The 23,743-nt window shown below is 45.2% G+C and overlaps 1 protein-coding gene across 10 annotated transcripts in view; it reads right to left on the reverse strand.

The window, feature by feature from the left end:
- Positions 1 to 23,743, reverse strand: part of MAP7D2 (MAP7 domain containing 2) — a 110,005-nt gene that overhangs the window by 17,820 nt on the left and 68,442 nt on the right. For 6 of the 10 annotated variants that reach the window (XM_054471463.2, XM_054471468.2, XM_054471471.2 and 3 more), the window contains 4 exons: positions 19,623 to 19,783; positions 17,760 to 17,887; positions 1,006 to 1,277; positions 274 to 406 (listed from right to left, as the gene is read on the reverse strand). In XM_054471463.2, the coding sequence (XP_054327438.1) occupies positions 274 to 406; positions 1,006 to 1,277; positions 17,760 to 17,887; positions 19,623 to 19,783 (694 nt within the window). The remainder of the gene's footprint in view (positions 1 to 273; positions 407 to 1,005; positions 1,278 to 17,759; positions 17,888 to 19,622; positions 19,784 to 23,743) is intronic. The other 4 variants (XM_054471469.2, XM_054471470.2, XM_054471467.2 and 1 more) reach the window with 1 other exon arrangement.

Here is a 23,743-nt window from a genome sequence, read left to right on the forward strand (position 1 = left end):
CCAAGAGGAAAATGGGAAGATGCCTGTGCCATTTAGATCCAAGAGCTATGAGTTTCCAGGTCCTCCGAAAAGAACAAAGTTCCATTGTTATTAATAATTACATCTAATATAAGACTCAGTCCCCTGAACACCTTCCATGTAGTTCAGACATTCTAGGTTCCCATACTTCTGTTCAAGTTTTATCAATACCAACGCTGTAAAAAGAAAGGCAAGTTGCTCTTTCCAACACAACAGTTACATGAGATCACGCCGAAATTCTGAGCACTAGCATACCTATCTTGTTCTTCCTTCTCCAGTCGTTCTTGCTCCTCCTGTTCCTTCTGCAGCCGGGCCTGTCTTCTCTTTTCAGCCAAGATCTTCGCAGCCTCTCCTGCATCAGTGGTGCCTGCTGTGGGCTTCCCCAAGGCTGCACCAGAGGAGAGGCATCAAGAGGAAAAGATCAAGGGAAACGAACATAATGATTCCACTCACACAGCAGCTGCCAGTTGGAAGTGAAAAAAAATCCAACCCAGTGTGGTGATGGGAAATGCCGTCCAGACTAGCACAATCAACCACCAAGCAAGAGAAGCTGTCATGGGCTGGCTGGAACCCTGGATGCATTTTACAGTGGAAGACAATAGAAACATGAGGAGGAAAGACAAGGTCACTAGCAAGTGCCACAGCAGCCACCATCTGGGTGAACTCACTGCATCACAGAAGCCTGAAAGTCTAAAGGAAGATCTTCTTTTGCGTGAGGTGCAGATGCGGGCCTGTCTTACTCAGCATTCCCCGTGAGCTTCCACAGCCATGAGTGGAGTCAGCCCCTAGATTTCCTCCAGGGGACCCTCAGAAGACTGAAGGAAAGAACTCAGGAGCAACGTGCAAACCCAAGAAAGCTGCACAAGGGGGATGAACTTGTCCCCAGGGAAAAATCCCTCTCCCTCCCCAAAACATGAGAGAATGGCATGTGGATTGGGTCTGAGGAGAACCGTCTTGGGAAAGCCAAGGCATGGTGGCAGCATCTACCTGCACTATTTTCGGCTTTCCCTCCTGTGGCAGCAGCATGCTTCTCGCTGGCATGCTTGTCCACTACATGCTTCTCTAGGGCGTCCTCTCCTTGTGGGCCAGCAGCCTGCTGAGCCAAGGTACCTTCCCTTTCCTTGTTGCTCTTCTCTTTCTCCGCTTTCCTCTTGGGCATGTCTTGGCCAGAAAGGGCAGGTAAGCGGTACTTCACAGGAGACCCCGGGTAGGGAGGTTTCGTTGTCTTTGGAGACTGTGGATAAGCTTTAGTAGCTGTCCTGGAAAACAAAAAATATGCCAGAGGATGATTACTGGGCCTGAACACAGAGCTCTCTGTTCCTAAGACACCTAGTTCCAACAAGCTGAAAAATTTCATCCTTCCAGAGGAAGGAAAGTAGGGCTTAGCACACACTCAAAAGTCACTAAAGTGCTCTCAGCCCAACAGGAATATATGGTCTCTCTAAGATGGCCCTGGTGGAAAGGGAAACATTTTAAGAAGCCCAGCTGATGATGCCATGTCCTAATCTCACTTAGGTTTCATGACAATGTAAAGATGGAGTATTAGGCACTTCCCTACTTCCTCTTTTTAGGTGAACATCAGGGTTGAATCTGGTTTCAGCATATGGCAATGAACATGCTGGCTCCTTTTAAAAAAATTGTGACAAAACATATATAACATCAAATTTACCATTTTAACCATTTTTAAGTGTACAGTTCAGTGGCGTTCAACGCTCCATTCCCCTCCCCTCAGCCCCTGGCAATCACCCTTCTACTTCCTGTCTCTGTGAACGTGCCTCTTCCAGGTGACTCGTATAAATGGAATGACACAGTATTTGTCCTTTTATGTCTGGCTTATTTTACTTAGCAAGTCTTCAAGGTTCCCCATTCCTTTTTAAATGCTGAGGAACACAGCCAACAGATGGGGATGGGGGCTGTTTTTTGGACGGTCTCAGGTTTAAAAGAATCTCTCTTCTCCCAACTGGGCAGATGCAAAAGGTGAGGACAAGCCACTTGGTTAAAACACAGGAGCTCGTCTTATGTCTGCTGGGAAAGGGTCTGTTACAGGTACGCCAGCCTAGGCTGGGCTCCTGGTGAGTGCTGCTTGTTCAGGACACAGGTAACAGCTTAGCTTGAGATGCCCAGTTTCCCTAGAGGTTTGAACAGGGATGTGGGCATCTGTACAGAGTTCCTCTAGGAAGGATATAAAGTAATGTAAACAGAAATTATAAGTCATCACCCTCAATCCTCAGCAGGTTGAACCATGAATTGCTAATATCTGACTTTTTTGATCTATAAAAACAGCAATAAAAATGGCAAATCACCCTAATATTCAAAGACAATTTTTCACCAGAGGCTTAGAGTTACCTAATCAGATCCTGGTAATAAGGGGAAATATGATCAGATCAATATTAAACTTGGTCTTGAAGGAGAAAAGAATCCTCAAGTGCCATGTGGACTTTCATATTAGCCAAGTGGCTTCCCTGTGTCCTCATGCCATTAGGCCTGGAGCAACTCAGAACTCCCAAGACACCTTGTCTTTGTGGATGGTGCTTCGACTCTCTGCAGACTATTCTCCCCTCTGGCCTTGGGCTCAGGCCCCACACTCGGGTTCTCCTAAGGGATGTGGTTTTTCAGAGTGCTTAGCAATCAGGTGGTTTTTTCCAGGTACGCTATATAACGCTGGTCTTCTATTTTTTCCTAGACTCTTACCAAGTAAAAGCCATGCAGAGAATCCCCCTGCCCCGCCATACATATACGCCCACATAGCAGGCTTCCTCAACCTGGCATCACTGACATTTGGGGCTGGATAGTGCTTTGTTGTGGGGTTGTCCTGGGCACTGTGGGATGTTTAGCAGCATCCCTGGCCTCCATTCACTAGATGCCAGCAGCAGTCCGCTCCCCATGCAGGTTGTGACAACCAAAAATGCCTTCAGACATTGCTAAATGTCCCCTTAGGGACAAGATCTCCCTCAACTGAGAATCCCTGAGACATGGGGTAGGGCGGGGAGGGAGAAAGGGAGAGAGAAAGAGAGGGAGAGGGAGAAGGAGGGGGAGGGAGGGAGGGAGACAGAGAGACAGAGAGAGAGAGAGAGAGAGAGAGACAGACAGACAGACAGAGAGAGAGACAGAGACAGACAGACACAGAGACAGGTGCACACACACTCTGTCCGTACCCAGTAGGTAAGAGTGGAGCTGTTCTGCATGGTGACCTTGAGGGTCCTGAGAGCCTTGGCTCGAGAGGTAATGTGTGAGTGCCTCTATGATTCGCACGTGAGTCCTCATGTGTTCTGACACAATCAGACCACGTCCTTACCCTGGCCATTTGGAGCTCAGACCTCCAATCACACTCTCTGCAGTTGTGTCCATGTTTACTCAGTGCTGTCTACACACCAGCCACTAGGCTGCTAAATGTCTACAGACACATATTTGTGTACATATGTGTGTAAATGGTATGACACAGGTACTATTATCATGGCCACTTTACAGATGAGAAAACTAGGCTTAGAGAGGTGAAATGGCTTCCCACAGTGAACCAAGCCACAGAGCCTTCTTATAGCTCTGCTCTACTTCCTGTGTTGCCAGGGCAGCTAAGTCTGAGTTTGAGGTCACCAAGACCCCAAGATGTTCTTTATAGAACTGGCATAGAGTAAGCACTCAATAGCTGTTAGGTATTGGTGTTGATCAATTAGATGATAAACTAAAAATCCAAATAATCCTCACAGACAAGAATGAACCAAAACCAGGAAGATGAACTGTAATAACAGGGGAGCCCATGTCCTGCTTGCTCACACTGACAGTGCTCCATTGAGCATGGTTTTCCAATGAGTTACACAATGTGTACTAACTATACGCATTAGTTGAGCCTGCATTTAGTCTCAATTAATATGTATAAAGATACAGACGGTGGTCTTTTGCTTGGCCACGTCTTCCTTTCATGCTGTTATCTAAGGTGAGTGGCGCCCACAGTAGAGCTGTATACCCGCCACCCGACCACCACGAGGGTGTCTCAAGAGACTTGGTCTAGTGCCTTGCCAAGATCAAAGCACATTACCTCTCCACTGGATTGTCATGTGAATGATATGTGTCCTTTGATCCAACAACAGTACAAAGGCAGGGAGTGGATTTGAAACTTGGCGATAGAGGCTGTAGGAAAGACTACTATCTCGTGGTAGATGATAACAGATGGAAACACTTTCTCATCCCATAAGCATTCCTACCTTGACCTGTTGAGGAGGACTTTCTGGCATTGGAAGGCCTGGCAAATCTCACCTGATCTTCTTACTTGCCCTCACCCTCCTCCCCATGGAATGAGGTACAATTTCTCTGATTGGTGAGAATGAGCAAAGGTGCTAGGTGTGCACAACCCTGCCTGTTCTTGTTCTCTCCCTGGAACTTGCCTGCGAGCCCACACTCTGGGCTTCTCTAAGCAGTATAGAAAGAGGTGGGTTCTGCTTCGGGGGTCCCTGAAGTGTGCTGGCACTTCTGCCCATGAATGTCTCCAGGGCTGGACTGGGGGGAGTGGGTGGGAGGCCTGAACTGGCTGCAGCCTCAGCAGCCATAGCCAGCATCTGAGTTCCAGCACGACCTCTGTGTCTGCTTAAATGGCTCACACACTCAGTCAGTGTGGCAGGAGCCTGTTGGCTATGTCAGACCCATCTAAGTAGATGGAAATGCAGGACAAGATCCTAATCCTAGGGAGAAAAGGCCAGGGTGGCCTAGGTGGGGGAGGGTCTGACAGCCTCAGGTTGGCATAGCCCTGAACAGCCTTGCTTGTTTTAAGAGAATGGTCACATGTAGGTTCAGTTCACGCCACAGAATGCGAGGTTCCATTCTAAATAAAACTGGACCAATTACCCATGAGCACACATTTAAAAATAACTTCTACCTGAGAAGTAAGGGTGGATTCTTTGGGATAAAGCTCATTAAGAAGTCTGTTTACAGTCCCCGACCCCAGCCCCTGCCCAATAAACAGAGTAAGTTAGAAAACACACACATACTCGTATGCACACACAAACATGACCTTCAAATTAGAAAAGTGTGGGCAAGTCATAGATGTTTTTTTTTTTTACAGTGAGTGAACAAAATACAGAATTAAAAAAAAGAAGTTCCCAATGTTATCTACAGTCTGTCAAGTTTCCTGCTCATCCTGCCTTGCCACTTGCTTACATGGACTTTGTACCCTGGCAGCTGCCCTGCAAAAGTGCTAAGCACAGGTATCTGGAAGAAACTAAACCACAAGGCTGGTATGTCAGACTGCACGGCTCTCTGGCCAGCCCCGCTCACATTGCTGAAAGCTAAAGAAAGTCTGGCAAGCTATTTTTCAATTTCCTGGAAATGGGTATCTTGGCTGATTAAAGAAATACGAATTAATTAGGGGAACTCACTGTGCTTGTACGGAGCTTTATTCTGAAGTACCTTCTCATCTATTTAACAAGGGTCTATTTGATTGCCACAGTAATCCAGTGAGGTAGGTAGGAAATTGCTATTAACCATATTTTAGAGAAGAAAACCAAAGTCCTAAGAGTTTAAACAACCTTTCCCAAAGAAATGCAAACAGACAAGAGTGCCAGGGCTGGCACTCAAGGCATTTGTTCATTGTCTCACTTTTTTAGCTCTTCCACTTTAATTTTTCAAGGTCCAATAAAAATATAACAAAGGGGATTCACAAGGTGTGTTTAGGATGGTAAACTAGGCCTTCCAGGAACATAAGGCAGTATGATATAACCTTTTAGGATCCATGACTGGCAGAAAATATGAACAAACACCTCTGTAAACACAGTGGCAAGAATAACTCTCTGGAGAGGGTTGTCATGCCTCTGAATGTGAGTTGACTGCAAAGTGGAACCCCCAAAGGACTTTTTTCCTCCAATCTTGGAATCTAGCTCCATGTTCTCCAAAACCACTCGACTCCATGCACAGTCAGTGAACACAGCCCACTCAATGCATGGGAGGGGTCTTGGCTTCATCAGCACAGCTCAGCCAACATTCAGAAAAGTTTGTTACTTCCTAGATAAGAAAGAGCAGCAGTTTTATACCAGAGAAACCTGGGAACACCACCTTAATCCAGTAATCAAAGTTAATATCACCAGTAATTAAACAAACTGACATCATAGCCTCCTGATATGACGTACTGAGAAGGACCCAACACCTCTGCCACGAGATTCCTGCCCAAAGAAAAGAACGCAACCTGAATGTAATTAGAGGAAACGTCAGGCCTATCCAAACTGAAGGCAGTCCTCAAGACGACTAGCCTATATTCTTTAAAAATGTCAAGGTCGGCCGGGTGCAGTGGCTCACGCCTGTAATCCCAGCACTTTGGGAGGCTGAGGCGGGTGGATCACGAGGTCAGGAAATCGAGACCATCCTGGCTAACATGGTGAAACCCCGTCTCTACTAAAAATACAAAAAATTAGCCGGGTGTGGTGGCATGTGCCTGTAGTCCCAGCTACTCGGGAGGCTGAGGCAGGAGAATCACTTGAACCTGGGAGGCGGAGGTTGCAGTGAGCCGAGATTGCACCACTGCACTCCAGTCTCGGTGACAGAGGGAGTCACCATCTCAAAAAACAAAATACAATAAAATAAAATAATGTCAAGGTCAGGAAAAAGAATGGCTGAGGAACTGTTTCAGTTGAAAGAAGACTAAGAAGATGAGACAATTAAAAGCAATGTGGGACCCTGGGTTGGACCCTGGACCATGAAAAAAAAAATGATATAAAAAATCTTATTGAGCCAGACCTGGTGGCTCATGCCTGTACTCCCAGTACTTTGGGAGGGTGAGGCAGGCAGATCACTTGAGGTCAGGAGTTTGAGACCAGCCTGGCCAACATGGTGAAGCCCCATCTCTACTAAAAATACAAAAATTAGCCAGGTATGTGGTGTGCCCCTGTAATCCCAGCTACTCGGGAGGCTGAGGCAGGAGAATCACTTGAACCTGGGAGGCAGAGGTTGCAGTAAGCCGAGATCACTGCACAGCACTCCAGCATGGGCCACAGAGCAAGAGTCTGTCTCAAAAAAACCCAGAATCTTACTGGGACACCTGGCAAAAGTTGCACATACATTAGAAATTAAGTAACAGTGCCAAGTTAAACTTTCTGATTTCCATAACAATGGAAAATAATGTCTTCGTTCTTAGGGGCAAAGGGGTATGATGTCTGCAAGTTACTCTCAAACGGTTCTGGGAGAAATCTGTGTATGTGTGTCTGTGTGTGCATCTATGGAGGATGAATGTGAGAGACTGTGCAAGACTGAGTGAGGGTAATAGGGGATGGGAAGGATGACAGAAATGTGGCTACAAATTAATACAGGATAAAAGGTGTGGAAGAAAGGGTTCTGTGTTCTAGTCTTGTAATTCTTTTGCAAGGCTGAAATGATTTCAAAATTTAAAAGCTGAAAAAACTGGTGTAAATTCAAGTGATCCTCTGATAAGACTCAAAAATACAGGACTGAGTGAGTATACAGGTATGGTTGCAAGGAGGGGACATCACTTGACATTTTCAATTACGCTCTTCAGGAAGAATTTCAGATAAGAATGTAAAAGCCTACTAGAGAATGATGTGGTGGCAAAAACAGCAGTTAAGTCGCCCTTGTGGGAGCCTAGTCTGCTGTAGATGCTTATCTGTGGGAGAGGATAACCAAGCCACACATCTCCCAGAGAAGCTTATGGGAAGGGCACTCAGCCAGGATCCATTAAATGTCCTCAGCCACCAAAGGGATAGCCTGGGTCTGGGAGGGAGCCTTCCACAGGCCTGTGATTTGGAGTAAAGTGGGAGGTACTTGTTTTGGGCCATCCAGACACCTTTATCCTAATTTTTTCCCTCATATGGAATATGTTTTGTTTTCAATACATGATAAAGCGAAATTAAACTAGGTCCCTGAAACAAAACTGATCTCAGCTATGATCTACCTCTGGAAGTGATTATCTTTGGCACATTGAATTTTCCAAAGTTGGCCACAATAATATCTCCCATCCCACAAGATCTTATCTTTTGAGTTTATCTCTCCATCCCATTGAATCTAGGTTGGCCCGACTGCTTTGACCTATAAAATACAGCAGACAAGTAACGCTGTGCCATTTCAGGGCATAGTCCTTCACTGGCCTGACAGCTTCCGCTTCCTGACCCAAAAGATGCTCAATCTTGGGGCCATTTCTTGTTGGAACCCAGTCACTGTGAGAAGCCTAAGACATACAGAGAAGGCATAGCAGGCACTGTGGTTGGACAGACTAAGCTGAGCTCCCAGCCAATAGCCATCATCAACTGCCAGGTGGGAAAATGGCCCATCTTGAACCTTCAGCTCATCTGAGCTCTAGGTAACTGCAGCTCCAGTCAACACTGGACTGCAATGGCATGGAAGACCCTGGGTAACCCAAGTCAACCCACAGAGCAACTGCACAAAAGATCCAAAGAGAGAACCTCCCGGTAAGCCCAAGTCACAGAACTGTGAAAATAAATAATAAATTACTGTTTAAGCAACTCAATTTTGGGGGCTTTGTAACAGCAGTAATAGACAGCTGAAATATTACCTATCGTAATGACCAAACTGACTTAGAATATATTTTTAAGAATATAAAACCATTAGAGAATATTTCACGCTGAAGACCTGGAAGTACAGGCAGCATCAACACTCAGAGGCAGAGACGGGCTGGACAAATCCACTTGGCCACACTGGATTTCTTTTCTCTAGGTTACGGGAACAAAGCTATGCTCCATCTATGTCTTTCAGAGTGTTGTTGAATCTAGTTTTCTAAAACCCATGCAAGTACCCAATGATGAAAACAATAAAAATAAACTTGAACACTTAAAAGAGCAATGCTGTTAACATGCACAGCCACCCAACAGTGGCTTAGTTTATCTGACATCAGGCAGGAGAACAATGCACTGTCAGAGCTTAGGAGGGCACAGGAAAGGAGATCATTAATCACATGACCTGCCTGGGATTCTGGATGGGTGAGTTCAAAGGGCTAATTAAGCCCCTTTTCAAAGCCACATCATTTCCAGTGTGTTTTAAAAATCACACACTTGGTCTGCACAGAAGGAATGTCAAAAATACCAGTTTTGGTGGGGGGTTTGTTTTGTGTGTGGCACCATTCTAAAAATCAAGTAAGTCTTTTTTATTATGTTTTTCCAACACTGAGTATGCAAGAGAATATTTACAAAACATGTAAGGTATAAAGAATGATATAAATGGCCGGGTGCGGTGGCTCATGCCTGTAATCACAGCACTTTGGGAGGCCAAGGCGGGTGGATCACTTGAGGTCAGGAGTCCAAAACCGGCCTGGCCAATATAGTGAAACCCTGTCTCTACTAAATATACAAAAATTAGCCAGACGTGGTGGTGCGTGCCTGTAATCCCAGCTATTTGGGAGGCTGAGGCAGGAAAATTGCTTGAACCTGCCAGGCAAAGGTTGCTGTGAGCAGAGACTGCGCCACTGCACTCCAGACCAGGCGACAGAGTGAGACCCTGTCTCAAAAAAAAAAAAAAAAAAAAAAGAATGATATAACTGGCCAGGTGCAGTGGCTTGCACCTGTAACCGGAGCACTTTGGGAGGCAGGGGCAGGTGGGTCGTTTGAGCTCAGGAGTGAGCAAAGGGCAAAGTCCTCGAGCAGGTTTGGTCTCAGCATTTTCCCTATCTGCCAGGTGACCCTGCCCTTGCCCCCCAGCTTCTCCTTCCCTTCTTACTTGCATCCCATACCACTGCTATGTCTGAATGTTTGTGTCTCCTCAAAACATGTGAGTTGAAACCCTAACCCCATGGTGGTGGTATTAGGAGGTGGGGCCTTTGGGAAGTGATTAGGTCATGAAGGTGGAACCCTCCTGAATGGCATTAGTGCCCTTATAAAAGAGACCCCAGAGAGCTCCCTTGCGCCCCTTCCATCATGTGAGGACACACTGAGAAGATGGTTGTTCATCAATCAAGAAATGGGCCCTCACGAGACACTGACTCTGGCCATACCTCGATCATGGACTTCCCAGCCTCCGGAACTGTGAGAAATACATTTCTGTTGTTTATAAGCCACTCAGTTTAGCAGCCAAACAGACTAACACACATACATACTGAGCACCTACTGTGCAACAATAAATCAAGACAGTTCCCAACCTCATAGCAGTCTAGCAGGAGATTGCTAAGTATAAAATACTAACACCAAGCAATGAGGCATAGACCAACCCCGCCTATGCCCTAGTTTCATGCATGGCTCTGCTATAATGTCACCTTCTCAGAGAATCCTTTCCTGACCACCTTATCCAGCTACTCCCTTCCACCACTCTGTCATGTGAACCGGCTCAATTTTTTTCCATAGTGCTTATCGCCACTTGATCTTATCCATGCTGTTCACTGTCACATAAGCTCCAGGAGTGCAGGGACTTTTGCATCCTCAGCCCTTAGAAGAGGCCTGGATGTTAAGTGAGTGAATGAAAGAGGGCTGTACACGATGCTCTGTCAACACAGAGAAGGGGGTGAATTCAGCTTTGGCTGGCTCTGGAGAGGATGATGGCTGAGCGGAGTCCTGAGCAGACGGGTAGTTCTTTGGATTAGGGCCTGTACTGTGCTCAACTGTGTACAAGGCTCCCCCCACCTTGCTGGAGGTTCCTTGAAATAGGGACTGTTCTCACTCATTTGGGGATTCTCTGAGGCACTGGGCATAGTGACCTGCATTCATTCATTCCACAAATATTTAAAGCACCTACTATGTGCCTACTAGTGTTCTAGACAGAGTGAAAATTAAATTTTTTTTTTCTCTAAATTAAACTGCATAAAAAAGTCTGGAATTTTAACCAAGTCTCTTTGATCAGGGACAGCTTTTACAAAACTCAGATGATGTGTCCTTTAAAATATAAAACAGTTGGCCAGGCGTGGTGGCTCACACCTGTAATCTCAGCACTTTGGGAGGCTGAGGCAGGCATATCACAAGGTCAGGAGATTGAGACCATCCTGGCTAACATGGTGAAACCCCATCTCTACTAAAAACAAACAAACAAACAAACAAACAAAAAAACCCACAAAAAATTAGGTGGGCGTGGTGGCACGCACCAGTAGTCCCAGCTATTTGGGAGGCTGAGGCAGGAGAATCGCTTGAACCTGGGAGGCAGAGGTTGCAGTGAGCCGAGATTGCACCGTTGCACTCCAGCCTGGGCGACAGAGCAAGACTCCGTCTCAAAAAAAAAAAAAAAAAAAAAAATATATATATATATATATATATATGTATGTGTGTGTGTGTGTGTGTGTGTATAAAATAGTTCTAGAAACACAATCTTCTTCAACATTTTCGACTTCATATTATTCTAAGTGAACTAATGCAGAAACAGAAAACCAGACACTGTATATTCTCACTTATTAATGGGAGCTAAACAATGAGTACACTTGCACGTGAAGAAGGGAACAACAGATATTGGGGCCTACTTGAGGGTGGAGCGTGGGAGGAGGGTGAGAATCAAAAAACTACCCATTGGGTACTATGCTTATTACCTGGGTGGCAAAATAATATGTACACCAAGCCCCTGTGACATGCAATTTATTTTATTTTTTATTTTTTGAGACGGAGTCTTGCACTGTTACCTGGGCTGGAGTGCAGTGGTGCAATCTCAGCTCGCTGCAACCTCCGCCTCCCGGGTTCAAGCGATTCTCCTGCCTCAGCCTCCCGAGTAGCTGGGATTACAGGCACGTGCCACCACGCCTGGCTAATTTTTTGTATTTTTCGTAGAGACGGGGTTTCACTATGTTGGCCAGGCTGGTCTCAAATACCTGACCTTGTGATCCACCCGCCTTGGCCTCCCAAAGTGCTGGGATTATAGGTGTGAGCCACCGCGCCTGGCCTGTGACACACTCAATTCATCTATAGAACAAACCTACACATGTGCAACTGAAACTAAAATAAAAGTTTTTTAAAAAAAGATTTTTGGCCAGGCGCGGTGGCTCATGCCTGTAATCCCAGCACTTTGGGAGTCCAAGGTGGGTGGATCACGAGGTCAGGAATTCGAGACCAGCCTGGCCAACATGGTGAAACCCCATCTTTACGAAACATACAAAAATTAGCCGGGCGTGGTGGCGCACCCCTGTAATCCCAGCTACTTGGGAGGCTGAGGCAGGAGAATCCCTTGAACCCTGGAGGCAGAGGTTGCAGTGAGCTGAGACCGCACCACTGCACTCCAGCCCGGGTGACAGTGTGAGATTCCATCTCAAAAAAAAAAAAGGATTTTCAACTTCAAAGAAACAGCACAGAGCCAGTGAGCTAGTTGTGACCTTGTTTCTAAGAAGCCAACTCCAGAAACCCCCAAACCAACGAAAGAACTCCATCCTTAATATTCTGTTCCTCTAGAACTACTCCTGGTACCAAAATAGTTCTAGAGGGACAGAAATAATAGGATAGATGTATATATAAAGGGGAGTTTATTAAGGAGTACTGACTCACAATCACAAGGTGAAGTCCCACAATAGGCCATCTGCAAGCTGAGGAGCAAGGAAGCCAGTCCTTGCGATCTGAACTGCCTATCATGAACTGGGTGCTTTCTGACCTATCTAGCCATAAAGTGGGGTGTGTACAGCAGCATTCTATCATCAAATGGAAATGGTATATACATGATCAGGCTCGAGCAGGTCCTGAGGGCACAAGCAAATTACATGAGGAAGTTGCTCAAATGCCCTGTCACCCTGCCTTCTCTCCCCGAGCCTGCACCGATGTCCTCATGGGTGGTGTTGGGGGGTTCCCTATGATCAGCTGACAGAGGAAGAGAAGACTAGGGCCTGATTTACAGATGGCTGTGGATGATATGCAGGCACCACCTGAAAGTGGACAGCTACGGCACCTACAGCCCCTTTCTGGGACATTCCTGAAGGACAGTGGTGAAGGGAAATCTTCCCAGTGGGCACAACTCTGAGCACTGCACCTGGTTATGCACCTTACTTAGAAGGAGAAATGGTCAGATATGTGATTATATACTGATTCATGGGCTGCAGCCAATAGTTTGGCTGGATGGTTAGGGACTTGGAAGAAGCATGATTGGAAAATTGTGACAAAGAAATGTGGGGAAGAGATATGTGGATGGACCTCTCTGAGTGGTCAAAAACTGAGGATATTTGTATCCCATGTGAATGCTCACCAATGGGTGACCTCAGTAGAGGAGGATTTTAATAATCAAGTGGATAGGATGACTCGTTCTGTGGACACCACTCAGCCTCTTTCCCCAGCCGCCTCTGTCATTGCACAATGGGTCCATGAACAAAGTGGCCACAGTGGCAGGGATAGAGGTTACACATGGGCTCAGCAACACAGATTTCCACTCACCAAGGCTGACCTAGCTACGGCCACTGCTGAGTGCCCAATCTGCCAGCAGCAGAGACCAACTCTGAGCCCTCAATATGCACCATTCCTCAAGGTGATCAGCCAACTACTTGGTGGCAGGTTGATTATACTGGACCTCTTCCATCATGAAAAGGGCAGCAGTTTGTACTTGCTGGAATAGATACTCTGGATATAGGTTTGTCTATCCTGCACGCAATGCTTCTGCCAAGACTACCATCTGTGGACCCATGGAATGCCTTACCCACCGTCATGGTATTCCGCATAGCATCGCCTCTGAACAAGGCACTCACTTTACAGCTAAAGAAGTGCAGCAGCAGGCTCATGCTCATGGAATTCATTGGTCTTAACATATTCCCCATTATCCCGAAGCAGCTGGATTGACAGAACAGTGGAATGGCCTTTTGAAGTCACAATTACAATGCCAATTCGGTGACAATACTTCGCAAGGCTGGGGCAAAGTTCTTCACAAGGCTGTGTATGTTCTGAATCAACGTCCTATATATGGTACTGTTTCTCCCATAGCCAGGATTCACGGGTCAAGGAATCAAGGGGTGGAAATGGAAGTGGCACCACTCACCATCACCCCTAGTGACCCACTAGCAAAATTTTTGCTTCCTGTTCCCGCAACATTACGTTCTGCTGGCCTAGAGGTCTTAGTTCCAGAGGGAGGAATGCTGCCACCAGGAGACACAATAAAGATTGCCACCTGGACACTTTAGGCTCCTCCTACCTCTAAGTCAACAGGCTAAGACGACAGTTAGTGTTGACTGGGGTGATTGACCCAGACTATCAAGATGAAATCAGTTTACTACTCCACAATGGAGGTAAGGAAGAGTATGCGTGGAATATAGGAGATCCCTTAGGGCATCTCTTAGTTTTACCATGCCCTGTGATTAAGGTCAATGGAAAACTACAAGAGCCCAATTCTGGCAGGACTACAAATGGCCCAGACCCTTCAGGAATGAAACTTTGGGTCACTCCACCAGGTAAAAGACAACGACCTGCTGAGGTGTTTGCTGAAGGCAAAGAGAATACAGAATGGGTAGTAGAAGAAGGGAGTCATCAATACCAGCTACGATCACAGGACCAGTTGCAGAAACGAGGACTGTAATTGCATGAGTATTTCTTCCTTATTTTGTTAAGAACATGTTTGTGCATGTATACACTTACTCTGGATATAGGTTTGCTGCATGCAATGCTTCTGCCAAGACTACCATCTGTGGACCCATGGAATGCCTTATCCACCTTCATGGTGGATGAAGAAACTATTGTCATTTCCTTTCTCTTTCCTTTATCATGTGACATAAGACTTACTGACGTCATATCAGCATTTAAGTGTTAACTTTATGTAATAGCATTTGGGTTGGGGATTGGTGTGCTTCCAGTTGTAGGAAGGATAGGCGTAATTATGACCTTATTATTTGTCTTTATTTGAAGATTATGTATGATCTCAGGAGATGTGTATGGGTTCAAGTTGACAAGAGGTGGACTTGTGATGGTTAATATTGAGTTTCAACCGGATTGGATTGAAGGATGCAAAGTATTGTTCCTGGGTGTGTCTGTGAGGGTGTTGCCAAGGAGATTAACATTTGAGTCAGTGGACTGGAAGAGGCAGACCTACCCTCAATCTGGGTGGGTACCATCTAATCAGCTGCCCGCATGGCTAGGATAAAAGCAGGTGAAGGTGGCTCACACCTGTAATCTCAGCACTTTGGGAGGCCAAGGTGGGCGGATCACGAGGTCAGGAGATGGAGACCATCCTGGCCAATGTGGTGAAACCCCGTCTCTACTAAAATATAAAAAATTAGCTGGGCATGGTGGTGCATGCCTGTAATCCCAGCTACTCGGGAGGCTGAGGCAGGGGAATCGCTTGAACCTGGGAGGCAGAAGTTGCAGTGAGCTGAGACTGCGCCACTGCACTCTAGCCTGGCGACAGAGCAAGACTCCATCTCAAAAAAAAAAAAAAAAAAAAAAGCAGGTGGAAGTGGAAGAGCGTGGAAGGACGACTAGCTGGCTTAGTCTTCTGGCCTACTTCTCCCATGCTGGGTGCTTCCTGCCCTCAAACATCGGACTCTAAGTTCTTCAGCTTTTGGACTCTTGGACCTTCGACCACAGACTAAAGGCTGCACTGTCGGCTTCCCTACTTTTGAGGTTTTGGGACTTGGACTGGCTTCCTTGCTCCTCAGCTTTGCAGATGGCCTATTGTGGGACTTTACCTTGTGATCATGTGAGTTAATACTACTTAATAAACTCCCCTTTATATATACATCTATCCTATTAGTTCTGTCCCTCTGGAGAACCCTGACTAACACAGGCTGTTTCTCTTTCTTATGGTTTGTGTGTTCACTGGAGTAGCACTTTTAATTTCCTTCAATAACTTTTCCTTTGCATTCATGACTTGGCTAACTGGTGCCAGAGACCTAGCCTTCAGCCCATGTCAGCTTTTGACGTGCCTTCCTCACTAAGCTCAATCATTTCTAGCTTTTGATTTAAAGTGAGAGATCTGTGGCACTTCCTTTCACTTGGACACTAAGAGGCCATTGTTGGGTTATCAGTTGGCCTCATTTCAATATTACTGTGTCTCAGGGTGTAGAGAGATCCGAGGAGAGGGAGATGGGGGAATGGCCTGTCAGTGGAGCTGTCAGAACACACATATTAAGTTTGTCATCTTATATGGGTGCAATTCATGGCACCCCAAAACAATTATAACAGTAACATCAAAGATCATTGATCACAGATCACCATAATGGATATAATAATAATAATAATAATAAACTTTGGATATTTTGAGAATTACCAAAATGTGACACAGAGACAAGAAGTGAGCACACACTATTGGAAAAATGGCATCGATAGACATGCTCAGTGCAGGGTTGCCACAAACCTTCAATTTGTAAAACAAACAACAACAACAACAAAAAACAGTATTTGCGAAGTGCAAAGTACAACAAAACTAGGTATACCTATAATTCTCATTTCTATAGAAGATACTACCATTTACAGTAATAAAGATGAAACTTGCAAGCTAGTATCCCTGCAGGGACCATGAGTCCAAATTCCAGCAAGACAGAGAGAGGGTGGAACCTGTAAAAGTCTCAGTGTAAACTAGGCTTTTCTTTCTGTTAATGCAAATGTCCAAAATCAACACCAGAGTAATGATGCATGGGTGGAAGCTGAAAAAGGCTCAGAAAAAAGACAGAGGAAAACGGATCGTAGAGTCCACATAATAAATTTAAAGAGGTGGTAAGATAACAACATCATAACCAAAGATGGGCAATACTAGCACAGAAAGGTTGCAATGAACTAAAAATAAAGAAAGAAAAGTAGGCTTTTAATTCAGTGATGTGCTATGGAAAGATTTTCCTTATGGAGGACAAACACATCAATGGCAGGTATTAGTAGTGTATCAAAACCATAGCGATCTCTAAAACAAATTATTAATAGTAGTGAAAAAGTCTCTGTTAGAAAGCAACACATTGCAAATTTAAGAGCTGATGTCATCTTTAAATATTTTTGACAAATTCGCAAGTGTTCATTAAACTTGTGTTTATCCAACATTCTCTGAACTAAACTGATACACTGAATAAGGTTTATATGATTCTCTCCATATAAAAACTTTCCTATTTTCCCAAATTAAATCATATTTCTCTTTCTTTCTCTGTCCTACTAAAGATGGTTTCCACTGTCCAACTGGACTGAGTTATTTACTGAGTCTTTTGTCAGTTACTGTCAGTAAAATATTTTAATGACTTAAGACCTTGGTGGTCACATAGTTATTGTACATTTTTCAGTTACGTGGTTTCATTGGTGAGTTTACCTAGTTCCTAACAAAAATTAGGCATGGTGGCGTTATGGTGCATGGGGATAGTGGTCCCAGCTACTTGGGAGTCTGAGGCGGGGGGATCACTTGAGCCCAGGAGTTGGAGGCTATAGCATGCTGTGATTACGCCTGTGAACAGTCACTGCACTCCAGGCCTGGGCAACCCAACAAGACCCCATTTCTTAAAAACACACACACATATATATTTGCTTCATTAAAATACTGTTGATCATGGCTGACAAGTTATTATTGTCTCTCTATTAAAGAGAGAGACAACAAGGTGGGGGAGAATGTCAGGAGGAGCCCAAGCCCATTGCAATCACTTAAATCCAAATGCAACTGGAAACAGAATACCAGAAAAGCAGAATGGAATTCATGGACCTAAAGAAAAAATGCTGAATGCATCATCTTGGTAAATAAAAGCCCTGTTATGCACTGGGGTCTCTTAGCAAAGGATCTTTCACCCAGAAGATACACAGAGTGTCAAGCCAGGTAACTTCAAGGCCAGCATTTCTCCCACTTACCTCTTCTGGCTGGCCACGCCTCATGGGGGAGCAGGAGCTGCAACACTGGATGGCACAAAGCCCTAGCAAACTGACTCATGACAGTCAGACTGTCTGGCAAAGGAGAGAGATGCTTACTTGGATATCACAGGAGAAGATGGTCTCTTAGGAATGCCTCCAGAAAACTCGCATCTTCTCAGAGGGGACCCGAAGTTCACAACGGGAAGAGAAGTTGCTGTTCGTTGCCCCCGCTTCACCTTCTCCACCTGTAGGGGACACATGATAGCCACAGTCCATGACTGGCACTACTTCCACAATTTATAAGACTAATACCCCAGATGGAACAATGCACAGCTTTCTTTCAGAGGGATCGATATGAAGCTATAATGCTTCACATGACAGGCATCTTTGCGGGGAGGAAGGATGAGGTCATCACATTTACATTATCCAGTTAAAAAAAAATCAGCCTCAAAATGCAAAGATTTCCTTATCCTTGTTATCTTTCAAAGAGTTAGCAACAGAACCATATTATGGTCTTAGACATATAGGAACTGAAAAGAGTACAAAAATGTAAAATCACTACAAAAAAATTACAGGTGGGTGAAAATGTGGTTACAACATCTAAGACAGTGAGCTGTGGCCCCTGATGGTATACATGGTATAACGGGTCTGCAACCCCACCTAGTCCTGTAGGTCTTCCCATTACCTCCTTTGGCAGAAGGGAACAGACATCAGTGCCCAGCCTGCAGAAAGTGCTCCACAAGGGTTAGCTCCCTTCTCTCCCTATCACACTTTTCTGCAGCAAGTCCTCATTTGGCCCCTACACTCACATCCATCAATCCCTTTCAACACTAATCCACCGTATAGTAAAATTCGAGAGTCTAAAACATGCACTTCTAAGAGCCACAACAGATTTGAAAAGAAAATATGGCATTATAAAATGCGGTAGTTTTGAAGTAAGTCCTGACATTATTTGATATTCCTCCCTTCGACAGGTGAGGCTTAATTCCTCTCCCCTTGAGTGTGGGTTGATCTTAGTGACTTACTTAAAGGACACTGCAGCTTCCCGATAGCTTGCTTGGAGGGAAGCCAGCTGTGGCATCATTTGGATACTCAACCAGCTTTATGGACAGGCCCATGCAGTGAGGAACTGAGGCCTCCTGCCAACAGCCATGAATGAGCCGTCTCAGACAAGGCCCAGCCATGCTTTCAGATGATGCAGCCCTGGCCAACATCTTGACCACACCTCATGAAAGACCTTGTGCCAGAACCACTAAGTCACTCTGAATTTCTGACCCAAAGAACCCATGAGTTAATAGATATTTGTTATTTTAAGCTGCCAAGGTTTGAGGTGATTTGTTAAGTAGCAATCGATAACTAACAAAAGTAGTATGGCACTGCGTAATTTCTAAATAAATAGACACAACTGGGGGTACCTGCTCAACATTTAATCTACTGATAGTGCCAGTATGCCATCAAAAATGTTTAAGCTTGGCATAGTAACATGTGCCTGTAGTCCCAGCTACTCAGGAGGCTGAGGCAGGAGGATTACTTGAGCCTAGGAATTCACGGTCAGCCTGGGCAACACAAAAAGACTTCATCTCAAAGGAATATTTAATGATTACTTTTGTACGTAAAAGTTGACATAGATCCTCAGTTCTACTTAGATGCACAGGCAAGACTGACCCAGAATCAGATATCCGTAACGAGGAAGACAGAGGATATTTAGAACATTCCTTCTGACTCCTGTCCTCTGGAGGGCAGGCTGTGACGAGGAAATCATTAAGAATTTGCTCCAAGGTACTAAGACTTAAGAGGGTGCAAAAAGTTAAATGATTTTCAAAGGTTGGGTAAAATTTTGAACTAAATCTACCCTTTCCTGCTTTGAGCAGTCCCAGGAGATTGATGGAAACAGACAGCCCAGGTCAAGCACAGAAGTAGTCACACCATCAGACAGAACACAGTCTAGAGGAGTGAGTGGGTGGGTGGTTTTAAACCTACCAGAGAGGCCTCTCCTCCTGCAAGGGCTTCTTTCCCAACATCTCCTGCACCAGATGTAGATGTAGATGTAGCTTTCTTCTTCTCAATGTTTCGAGTGGGTGAAGACTTGTAAGAAGGGTTAAGAGGGCCAAGAGGAGCTAAACGAGGACAGACATGGAATACTAGAAAGTTACAGTATAACAGCCAGAAGGACAGAGAGTACAGATGGAAAAAGTAGAGCACAGAGTTGGGAAGAACACATTTCTGTTAAAATATGACCTGGGCAATCAATATCATACTTTTCTATTGTACACAGGATGGATCTTACCCTAAAAAGGCTCCCATACTCAAGAGTCAAGTTTATTCAAGTTTATTTCAGGGGTTAAAAGTCTGTACTTTGGAGCCACAGAGACCTAGCACTGCCACCTAATAGCTGGATCACCTTGGGCAGGTTACTTAACCTCTCTAAACATCGATTTCCTTGTGCACAAAAGGGTTAACATAGCAGATCTGACTGCTGTGCTTAGAAAGGCCTGCTTACATGGGTGGCCTTTGGCTGGCATCTGGGAACTTAGATTTCAGGAGGGTTCCCACCATTAACTGATGGGTGTCTAAACTGTTTATACAAACAGTATGGTTTATGCTAAGCATCTGCTTTTCTTGTGGGAGTGTGGAATCTGGGTATATGCCTGGGAGGGGATGCCTACATATCTAGCCCCCAGTAAAAACCCTGGGCACTGAGTTTCTAGCCAACTTCCCAGCCTGGCAACATTTCATACATGTTGTCACAATGTGTTGGTAGAGGAATTAAGCTAGTCCCATGTGACTCCACTGGAAGAAGACTCTTGGAAATCCACACCTGGTTACCTCTGGACTTAGTCCCATGCACCTCCTCCATTTGCTAGTTTTTTTCATGTTTCCTCCTGCTATAATAAATCATAGCCATGGGCCGGGCATGGTGGCTCATCTGAGCTTAGGAGGTTGAGACCAGCCTTGGCAACATGGTGAAACGCCAGCCCTTCAAAAAACACAAAAATTAGCTTGGCATGGGGGCGCACTCCTCTGAAAAAGGGGAGATATGAAGAGACAGGCAATTTCTAGAAAAAGACATGCTTTTGGAGTTTTAAAAATCGAGTAGGGACCACTATAAATATAGAATGTCCTTCATGGAGCCCAAAACTGTAAAAAGATCCTGGATGCTGCTAGACTGGGTCACATACAAGTGCCCACCAGACAGGGCTTGTTCTCTGATGGGACCATCCACAACGAAGCTGCTCATTGGCTCTATTATTTCTGATGCAGAGTCTGATTATATTCCCAACACATGATTCCTACAAAAGCTCCAAGTCACATCACAGGCAATGTGACTCTTTCAGCCATCCCTGACAGATTGAACTCCATCCCCTCTGGGGAAAGTGTCACTGCTGTTGATGCTTTGTGTTTAATTTTCTGGAGTAGCTGCAGTTTGTAATAGACTGAGATCCTGACTATATTTCCTCTACCTTTCTCTCACTACACATGTCAGTAAAGCAATTTGTTAAATGCAGCTGTCACTGGAAAGGGATTGATCTTTTCTAGGCTGCTCACTGGATAAATGATCAAGATGAAAGGGCTCAGAGGTGATACAAACCTACTTTAAAATGTTTTGAAAATTTAGGATTTTAGCCTAATACCTGAACACAATATATCTTTCTGGTTAAGTTGGATAAAAATAGGTTTTAAGAAATGCTTTTGTCCTTTCTTTGAAAGGTCTGGGTGAGAGTAGGGGATGATTAAGAAAATGTAAAGTTTTGATTATTGAATAGGACATGGAGAAAAACAACATAATCCAACACCTGGGGTGATACAGGGATACGGAAGGACATTTGTGTTCTGTTTTCCATAACTGCTCCTGGAAGCGCTCTCCTTCCTGAAGGAAAACTCCTTCTGCTGAAAGCACCTTGGACTCAGACCCATGGCTGAGCCTAGATGGCATGTGACAGCATGACTGTGAGCCGGCAGGGGTGGGGCCAGCTCCTACATGTCCCCACAGAACACCTCCAGATGCCATCTGCACTTGCCAGCAAGATGAAGTAGGGTCACTGGTAGAACTGTTTGGGACTGATGGCCTCAGGCAGCCCCCATAAAACCTGGGACTGAGCTGAATTACCTGCACTGGACTGAGCACCCTGAGGCAGCAGTCACCACAGTGGGAGGCCACGCTGGGGACTGCCTGACCAATGATACCCTGCTAGTGTGCCCTAACATCTTCAACTCTTTGTTTCCAGGGAACCACATGAGCCTTTGGGGATCATAGTTCCTATGTGCGTGCCACAATTATCATGACACTGCGTCAGGCCTGGAAGGCATTCAGATCAGTTTCAACTTACTGGCCAGAGCTGTTCTGGGCCTGAGTTGATGCCATGGGCCAGGTAAAAAGATTCATACAGCAACTGATGGAGGAGGCCACCTGGCTGCCTCAAACAGACCTTTCTAAGGCCAGGTGCAGTGGCTTAAGCCTGTAATCTCAGCACTTTGGGAGGCCGAGGTGGGAGGATCGCTTGAGTCCCAGAGTTTGAGAACAACTTGGGCAACATAGGAAGACCCTATCTCTACCAAAAAAAAAAAAAAAAAAAAAAAAAAAAAAAAAAAAAAAATTAGCTAGGTGTGGTAGCACACACCTACAGTCCTAGCTACTCAGGAGATTTCGGTGGGATGATCACTTAAGCCTAGGAGGTTGAGGCCACAGTGAGCCATGATCATGCCACTGCACTCCAGCGTGGCTAAGAGCAACAGAGCAAGACCTTGTCTCCAAAATAAATAAATAAATAAATAAATAAATAAATAAGAAAAAGAAAAAGAAAAGAAAGAGGGGAAAAAAAAAGACAGACCTTCTGGTTAATGAGATTTGCTTTAACTGCTAAGTCCCAGAACCCCTAAAGGACATAACTGAGATCAATACTGCAGGATGGTCTCACCCCCTGCTGTGTGGGGCCCTACTGAAAAATTTTCTGTAAAGACACCTTGGCCAAGGGTCAAGTGGGTGGTATGTGCAAAAATGAGTTAACATAGCAAGCCTGACTGCCGTCCCTATTAAGGCCTGCTTACAAGGTTAGCCTTTGGCAGGCACCTGGGAACTTAGATTTTAGGACGATCCCCCTTTAACTAATGAGTGGCCCACAGGGCATAAACAAACAACATGGTGTATGTTGAATACCTGCTTTCCTTCTGGGAACCTGGAATTTGGGAATGTGCTGGGCACGGAGTACATGTGACCAGCCCTCTGTAAAGACCGTTGGCACTGAGTCTCTAAAAAGCTTCCCTGGTTGGCAACATTTCATACATGTTGTCGTAACTCATTGCTGGGGTGAAAGGCGTCCTGAGTGACTCCACCAGAGAGGACTCTGCAAGCTTGTGCCTGGTCTTCCCAGGACTTTGTCCCATGTGTCTTTCTCCTTTGCTGACTTTGCTTGCGTCCTTTCACTGGGGATCCTGTGAGTCTTCCTAGCAAATCGCTGATCCTGGAGTTGCTCTTAGGGAACTCCAATATATTCCTTATTCTCGAAATGGGGTACTTCCTACTTGCTAGGGTTTTTTGATATCTAATTCATATACCATAAAATTCATCCTTTAAAAAGTGTACAGGACAGGCATGGTGGCTCATACCTGTAATCCTAGCACTTTGGGAGGCCAAAGTAGATGGGTCGCGCTTGAGCCCAAGAGTTTGAGACCAGCCTGAGCAACATAGTGAGACCTTGTCCCTACAAAGAATCCAAAAAATTAGCCAGGCATGGTGGTGTGTGCCTGTAGTCCCAGCTACTTGGGAAGCTGAGGTGAGAGGAGGGCTTGGAGTTCAAGGCTGCAGTGAGCTATGATCACATCACTGCATTCTACCCAGGGTAAAAGAGCAAGACCCTGTCTTTAAATATGTATACATATATATACATATACATATACATATACACATACAATTTGAAGGTTTTGGTACATTCACAAGGTTGTGGAACCATAACCACAGTCTACTTCTAAAACATTTTCAAGACTCCCCAAAGAAACTTTGTCCGTTAAGCAGTCACCCCCCCTTCCTTGCCTCCTCCAGTCTCTGATAACCACCATCTATTGTCCATCTCCATGGATTTTCCTATTTCAGACATTTCACATAA

This window comes from Pongo pygmaeus, chromosome X, assembly GCF_028885625.2.
Source record: "Pongo pygmaeus isolate AG05252 chromosome X, NHGRI_mPonPyg2-v2.0_pri, whole genome shotgun sequence".
NCBI classification, from domain to species: domain Eukaryota; kingdom Metazoa; phylum Chordata; class Mammalia; order Primates; family Hominidae; genus Pongo; species Pongo pygmaeus.